This window comes from Centrocercus urophasianus, unplaced genomic scaffold (genome assembly GCF_019232065.1).
Source record: "Centrocercus urophasianus isolate 14NV4802_14NV808 unplaced genomic scaffold, USGS_Curo_1.0 seq_1492, whole genome shotgun sequence".
Lineage (NCBI taxonomy): Eukaryota > Metazoa > Chordata > Aves > Galliformes > Phasianidae > Centrocercus > Centrocercus urophasianus.
The window spans coordinates 2030-9730 of NW_024884689.1; the positions used below are offsets into that span (position 1 = coordinate 2030).

Below are 7701 nucleotides of genomic sequence, written 5' to 3' on the forward strand. Positions count from 1 at the left end.
GGCTCAGCAGCCTCCTGGTGCAGCCCTCGTGGCCCTCAGAGGGGATATTTTTGGGTTTAATGCTTGGCAGCACGGCCGGCCCCTGCCTGGTGTGTGCCCACAGCTCCAGCGTGCTCCAATTCGTGTCCAGGGCTTTGGAAAGGGGGAAGGAGAGGCAGCCCCTCCCTCCAAAATAAGGCAAACCCAAATGCTTCTAGTGTGGGGTCACGCAGGGCTGCAGCCTCTCTCTGTGTTTCCTTCCTTGCTTCCATCCTGCAGATTTAGGGCTGGGAACGAAGGGATCTCCAGCATGGGGAGGATTGGGATCCCAGCTGCTCATGGGGCAGTTTGGGGGCAGAAGAGGACTTTGGACACCCACAGCTCCAGGTGTTCATCATTGGGGTAGAGCTTGGGAGTGCCCCGGGCTGCATCCAGCCCCACAGAGCCCTCTAATTGCTCAGCCCGTTAATTACATCGCATCCCAAGCAGTCGCCGCTGCTCCCAGCAGAGCTGAACCACGTCAGGATTTGATCCCCAAATTGCCCCCTCGCCACCGGGGCTGACAGACGCAGGGACTCCCACCTCCAAACCCCACACCCGAAACGGCGGGGCTGCAGGCAGACCCCAAAGCGCCGTGAAAGGAGCGGGGCGCCGGAGCCGCTGCCCGCTCTGCATTTCACCCTTCCCGAAGCCGGCAGGGCGCCAACGAGCCGGGCCGCCCGCCGCTAATTGGCAGAGCCCGGAGGAGCGGGAGGAGGAGGCTGTTACCAGGCAAAGCCGGAGTTGTTTGTGCAGCGAGAGCTGTTTGCTGGACTTTGCCGTGTGCGAGCTGTCAAGGAGCACCAGATTGTTATCAGCGCTTCTGTCTGCGGCTGCCGGGGGGCCGTCGCTCCCATTATTTTTATTATGCCCTATTATTTTGTTCTTCTTATTTAATTAGCTCGCTATTATTCCGGCTCATCCCGCAGCTCCTCGCCGCATCCCAGGCGGTTCCGCGCCCTCCTCGTCCGGTGGGGGCTGGGAGGGGAAGGGGCTGCGAGAGGAGCAAAACAAACTACAGCTCCCAGCGTGCCCCGCGCGCCTATCGCTGATTGGCTGGCGGGCAGGCGTCGGTCACACCCCCGCGACGCCATTGGTGAAGACGACGGTAGGGGGCGTGACCGGCGCCCATTCACACCCTCTATGAAAGAGCGCTCCGGGTCCCACGGCCCTAAGAAGCGCCGCGGCCCCAAAAAGCGCCACGATCCCGAAAGCGGCCCCGAAACGCGGCGTTGTGGTTATGAGCGCTCCGTAGCCGCTCTCACGCCGTCCCCGTCGCGGTGTCATGCTGGTGGCCGGTTCGCAATGCTGCCCTCCGGGGCTGGAGGAGCGTTTGGGATGCGGGGCTCTGCGGGGCGAGGAGGTAAGAAAGGAGCACCGCTGCCCCACTGCCCGACCGCGGGGCCGTGCGGAGGTTTGGGGTTTGGGTTGTTGTCGTTCCATCCTGCCCCCCCACCCCCCCACGGTGCGTCTCTTTGCGTCGCCCCAGTGCCGGGCAGTGCGCGGGTGCCCCGCTGTGCCGGGGCTGCATGGGGTGGGAGGGCGGTGCGACCCTGAGCGGAGTCCCATAGCGCTCAATCCCCATCCCAGCGGGTCTGGGTCGCCATACAGGTGTAGGGCAGCCGCCCCCCAGGTCCCATGTGAGGCTTGGGGCCGCTCCAAGGGCTGGGAAAGGTCCCACAGAACTCAGGGCTGTTTGCACTGGGAGTTCTGGGGTGTCCCTCCTGCTGCATCTCCCCGATTTGGGACTTGCCTCTGTCTGTAGGCAGGGGCAGCAATCGGTGGGGCTGCGCTGAGCCCCCAACCCAGAGATGTGGGATGGTTCTCAGAGGGTCTCTGCAGGGTGTTTGTTTAACCTCTCCTTATCACGAGCGATTTTCCAACACCTGACCAAGCCCTGGCAGCAGCACAGGGCAATGCTTGGCACTGCTCTGGGGGCATTCCATCCTTCCCCTGGTGCTCCATTTGGGGCTGAGCCTCCCCTGCCCCCCCCAGCCCGGCTGTGCACTTCAGGGCTGCAGCATCACCACCGTGCCTCAGTTTCCCCACCTGCAGAACGCAGTGCTGCCCCACAGCAGCACAGCAGGGGTTAAGCTCAGGAATTGCTTCACGCAGCAAAACATTACAGCAATGATTAAAATGCACCTCCAAAGGTCACCCTGAGCTGTCACAGCAGGGAGAGCTCCGCCGAGTCCCGGCTGGTTTTGGGGGCTGCAGCTTTGCTTTATGGGGTTTCTCCGTTGCTCGGCGGCCCGCTGAGCTGCTCCTTCACCACCGGTTTGGCTGCTGTGAGTCAGAGCAGTGCTCAGCGCTAATGGCACGAGCCTGGCCCTGCTGTCACCTTGCTGTCACCCTGCTGTCACCCCCTGTTGCTTCCGCCGTGACTCAGGGCAGGAGTGCCCCGTGCGCTCAGGGCCGTGGGAATGTGGGTGCCCACGAGGCGCCCGTGGGGCCGTGCTGCCCATCACGCTGGGAGCGCGTGGCTGCACTGACAGCTGCCACCTGGCCGCCTCGTGTCACCCCCCCAAATCCCATCCCGTCATCCCATTTGGGATGGGCGCTGTGCCCCCCGCCTCCCCGCAGTGCTGTGGGGACAGCTGGCAGAGCAGCGCTGCGCGCGGGTGCTGGCGCTGCTGGAGAGCCCTCTGCCATGCCGTGTCCTGCAGGTGAACGTGCTGCTGCGTGGGGCAGAGCTTTGTGCCAATGGGCTGAAGGAGCACAGCTGTGCTTTTGGGGTGGTTTTGGAGAGCGCTGCTGGGAGAGGCGCTCGCTCCGATCGATGCTGCAGGGATCCCATTCAAGGCAGGGGATGTGGGGTCTCTGCGTGGGCTGCGTCCCGCCTTTCCCGGCCCCACAAGGTGTGGATATCTGCTGTGTGAGGGATCCCACTGCATCCCTCTGGTTGCAGGAGTCCCCACAGAGGTGGTGGAGCACAGCCTTGACCCTATGGCTGGTCCTGGTGTCCCACTGCTGCTCCACATCCCACAGACAGAGGGGCTGGGAGAAATGGGAGCGTGCGCCGGGGGGTTGCTGGGGGTGCTCCCTTAATGCAGCAGCAGTGCTGTGCATGGCTTCCACCGGTGCAGATGGGGGCTGTGGGGGCAGCCCAGCAGTGCGGGGGTGCATGGGGGGATCAGGCTCTGCTGCCTCCCTGTGTTCCAGCACTGTGAACCCACAGGAGGGTGTGAGGCTCCCAGTCCCACAGTGCAGGCAGGCATGGATGTGGGGTGGTGTAACACAGCCAGCACCCCCGCAGCCCCCCCTCGGGCTCTGAATTTTGCTTTTCCCCATTGAGGCACACGGCTGTGCAGGCTGCTGCTCTTCCTGGCCCCGTCCTGCTGTCACACCTCCCAGCAACGCCCGGCTGTGATTTCATCAGCCTGATGCAACACCCGTCGGTGATGGCCGTGGCTGGGGGGAGATCTGACCCTGAGTCACCCATCCGGTGACGGCCCCACATCACCCCACCCCCCCGTCCCAGCACTGCCAGGGCTGGCTGACACCGCTGCTCTTTCCTCCCTGTAGGACAGAGGGATCCCGGTGCCCCCGCAGCTGGGGAGGGGGCCCAGCGCCTTCATCCCTGCAGAGGAGGTAAGAAGGGAAAGGGCATCGCTGCCAGCATCGACGGGGGGTGCATCCCATATGGGTGAAGGGGACGCGGCCCTATTGGGGTGGGGGCTCTTAGTGGTGGTACCCGGCTTGGAGAGGGGTGGGATCTGGGATGGAGTGTCGCTGCTTGCCCAGCCGCTGCTCCGCTGTGTAGCACTGGGGAGTGCTGTGCACTGTGCCCTCCTCCCACCCCAAAGCTGGGGATCCCTACAGCCCTATCGCAGCACTGGGTGCCGGCACACAGATGGTTCCTCCTCGGGCAGAGATAGGGCTGTGCTTTCGTCACCGTGCCGGCGGGGGGTGGTGAGCGTCGGCTCCTCCCCACCGCATAAACAACCCGGTGCTGAGCAGGCTGTGTGGGGCTGCCATGGGGTCCCCCGAACCCGGCTCACCCCATGGGGATGGGGGGTCAGGCGGTGGGAACGGCCGGAGGTGTCCTTTCAGGGCAGCAGGAGGGCGGCTGGGCGCAGCCTTTGGGGTGAGCAGCCCTAAATGGGGGCTGGGGGGGCATCCTTTGGGGGTGAGAGACCCTAAATGGGGTTGGGGGGCATCTTTTGGGGGTGAGTATCTGTAAATGGGGGCGGGGGAGGGCATCCTTTGGGGGAAACAGCCTTAAATGGGGGCTGTGGAGGGATCCTTTGGGGTGAGTGGCCCTATATAAGGACTGGGGGGCATCTTTTGGGGGGAGTGTCCCTAAATGGGGGATGGGGGAGGAACGTTCTTTGGGGGAAGCAGCCCTAAATAGGGCCTGTGGGATGCAGATCCTGCAGGAGGGCATTGAGAGCAGTCGGCGGCAGCTGCTGATCGAAGCCTTCGTCTCTGCCGGCCGCGTGGACAACATCACGATGGTGATGGGGCTGCACCCCCAGTACCTGAGCAGCTTCTGGAAGACTCAGTACCTCCTGCTGCGCATGGACGGACCCCTCCCCTACCACAAACGTCACTACATCGCCATCATGGTGAGCGTGGGACCCCCGGCTGTGGGCCGTGCCATCCCTCAGAAGCCGCTTTGGGGTCGCTTTTGGGGTTCCCAGCTTCCTCTACAGCCAGAGGGCTGATGTTGGGATGCAGGGCTCCAACCCCCCAGGTCTGAGCTTTGTCCCCAGGGAAACCCCTCTGGGTGGTGGTGGGGTCCCTGTGTGGCTTCTCCAAAGGCTGGCGTTGGGGTTGGTGCTGATCGTCCGGCCGTCCCTGCAGGCAGCAGCCCGGCACCAGTGCACCTACCTGGTGGGGCTGCACATGGGGGAGTTCCTGCAGGCGGGGGGCAACCCGGCGTGGCTGCAGGGGCTGCACTGCGCCCCCCAGAAGCTCAGGAACCTGAACGAGATCAACAAGCTGCTGGCACATCGACCCTGGCTCATCACCAAGGAGCACATCGAGGTGGGAGACCCCAACATGCAGTCGGGGGGGGGGGGAATGGGGGGCCCGGGGGGCCACGTTGCTCCTTGGGTTTAACCCAAAAGGGGCCGTAAGTCGGGTGGGTGGGTCCGAAGGGGCGGTGGATGGGAACACGTGGTGTATGCGTCCCAAATTCCATCCCACCTCTGCCGTGGGATGTGGGGGCACAGAGCCTGAGCCCCGTTGTCTCCCCCATCTCCCCCCACAGGCGCTGCTGAAGACAGGGGAGCACAGCTGGTCGCTGGCAGAGCTGGTGCAGGCGCTGGTGCTGCTCACCCATTACCACTCTCTTGCCTCCTTCGTCTTCGGCTGCGGCATCAACCCCGAGGCAGGGCAGGATGGGGGGCACGGCTGCAGACCCCCCTCACCCCACAGCGACAGCAGCCCCACAGCTGAGGACAGCACGGGGTGCTCGGGGGTAAGAGATGGGGGGGAATTACCACGATCTGGGGTGGGTCCTGCTGGGGTCTCCCCCATAAGCCCTGAGGGATGGGGTGTGGGTTGGCCCCTTGTATGAAGGCTTGGGGGGGGGGGGCACAGTGTTTGCAGCCCCCCATTGGCACCGAGCCCCTCTTCTTTCCCCAGGGCAGGGATGCCGTGCGTGAGGTGGAGGCGCTGATGGAGAGGATGCAGCTGCTGCGGGACAGCCAGAGGGAGGAGGAGGGCGTCACGCAGGAGGAGATGGCCACGCGCTTCGAGATGGAGAAGACGGAGAGTTTGCTGGTGGCCCCATCGGGTAGGAGGGGGTCCCTGCAGGGGACTTTGGCCCCGTTGCTGGGCTGCGGGCGGCCCCACGCCGGTGCTCACAGCTGCACCTTGCAGATGTCACGGAGCATGCCCTGCAGTCTGGTGTGCTGTGCTTCGTGGAGGACCCCGAGTTTGGCTACAAGGATTTCACGCGGCGCGGCGAGCAGGCGCCCCCCACCTTCCGTGCTCAGGTGGGTCCCGCTCCCCCCAAAGATGGGGCATTGCTGAGGGCTGGGACCGGGCTGGAGCCAAAGCAGCAGCGCTGGTAACAGAGAGGTGGAAGGGTGACCGTCTGCCCCGCGCTCTCTCCCTTCAGGATTACACCTGGGAGGACCACGGCTTCTCCCTCATCAACCGGCTGTACCCCGACGTGGGGCAGCTGCTGGACGAGAAGTTCCAGGTCGTTTACAACCTGACCTACAACACCATCGCCATGCACTGCGGCGTCGACACCTCCATGCTGCGCCGCGCCATCTGGAATTACGTGCACTGCGTCTTCGGCATCCGGTGGGTCCCTCCTCTGCTCCCCAAACCCTGCAGCAGCCCCTGGGTTCAGCTGAAGGGATGTGGGTCTGGAAATGGGTGCCCTGATGGGTAGGGGCTGCGGCACAGGGCTGACGTCCCCCTCCCTTCTCCGTCGCCCCCAGCTATGATGACTATGACTACGGAGAGGTGAACCAGCTGCTGGAGCGCAGCCTGAAGGTGTACATCAAAACAGTGGCTTGCTACCCTGAAAAGACCACCAAGAGGATGTATGCACAGTTCTGGAGGCACTTCAAGCACTCAGAAAAGGTGCTGCTCCCCTCCACCCTCCCTCCCCCGCCCCTCATTTCCCCCTCTTTTGGGGCTCTGGGGCTGAGCCCCCCCATGTGCTGACCCCGCTGTCCTGCTGTAGGTCCACGTCAACCTGCTGTTGCTGGAGGCCCGGCTGCAGGCTGCCCTGCTGTATGCCCTGCGTGCTGTCACACGCTACATGACCTGACAGCTCCCCAATTCCCCCCCCCCAGTCCTCCTCCTTCTGCTTGGGGGGGGGGGGGGGGGGGGGGGGGGGGGGGGGACGCTGGGGGGAGTGTGTTGGGATGTTGCCTCCTGCCTTATGGATGTAGAGATAAGGGGGGGAATGGGGTATTTGTGCCCCTTATGCTGGGATAGGGGGGGTCTCTGAGTGGGTCCCCCCACCCCCCCGTGTCCTGGTGGGGTGGGTGGAAGTGGGGCTGCTGTGTGCCTTGTTTGGGGGGAGCCCCGTGGAGCTGAGCCCCTTTTCCTGGAGCGACTTTAGCAATGATGCTGCTGTGCCCCCCTCCCGGCCCCATCCTGACCCTCAGGTATGTCCCCCTGCACGTGGACTGGAGGGGGCTGAAGGCACAGAGGTGTCATGTTGGCGTCCCCCCCCCTCATCCCAGGGTTCAGCCTGAGCCCCCTGCAATTGGGGACTGGAAGTGCCTTAAACCTGGGCCCTGGGTAGGGGTTGGGGTGGGGGCTGCAGCACCTGCAGTGCCTTTTTTCACCCCCTGCCTGCTCTGTGCCACTGCAATGGGGAACTGGGGGGGTGTCTGTGTTGCATCCACCCATCCTGTGCCATCTCTCCCTGCCTGCTGTTGGGGTGAGGCTTCGCTCCCTCCTTCTGCATCTCCATACCCCCATTGCCCACCTCCCCCTGAGCACCCCATAGCAGTTGGGGCCCATTGGGTGCCCCCTCGCCCCAGTGCAAAACTCCCCCTATGCCATGCATGGTGCTCTTGGCTCTGCTGCAGCGCTGCTCCCTCAGCTCTGCTCTCCTGCCTGTATTGAGGACAAGGGGGGTTGCTGCCCCCCCCCCCACCCCACATCCTTTTGGGGCAGTGGGGCTCAGTGCCAAGAGAAGGGCAGCACTTCTCCTTTCCCTGCCCATCACTCCAAAGCATGTCAATGTGGGGGGGGGGGGGGGGG

At 64.3% G+C, this 7701-nt stretch overlaps 1 protein-coding gene across 2 annotated transcripts; it reads left to right on the forward strand.

Annotated features, from left to right (window-relative positions):
* The first annotated feature begins 1185 nt into the window (after nucleotides 1-1185).
* SESN2 (sestrin 2) lies at nucleotides 1186-6825 on the forward strand. Of its 2 annotated transcripts, XM_042815337.1 has the most exons (10): nucleotides 1186-1381; nucleotides 3544-3609; nucleotides 4389-4586; nucleotides 4825-5007; nucleotides 5234-5443; nucleotides 5611-5761; nucleotides 5848-5963; nucleotides 6089-6279; nucleotides 6420-6564; nucleotides 6668-6825. In XM_042815337.1, the coding sequence occupies exons 1-10, from the start codon at nucleotides 1304-1306 to the stop codon at nucleotides 6752-6754; spliced, it is 1425 nt and encodes a 474-aa protein (XP_042671271.1). In that variant the 5' UTR covers nucleotides 1186-1303; the 3' UTR covers nucleotides 6755-6825. The 2 variants fall into 2 exon arrangements, with proteins under 2 accessions (XP_042671271.1, XP_042671272.1); XM_042815338.1 differs by lacking the exons at nucleotides 1186-1381; nucleotides 3544-3609 and adding an exon at nucleotides 3740-4105.
* The last annotated feature ends 876 nt before the right edge of the window (nucleotides 6826-7701 follow it).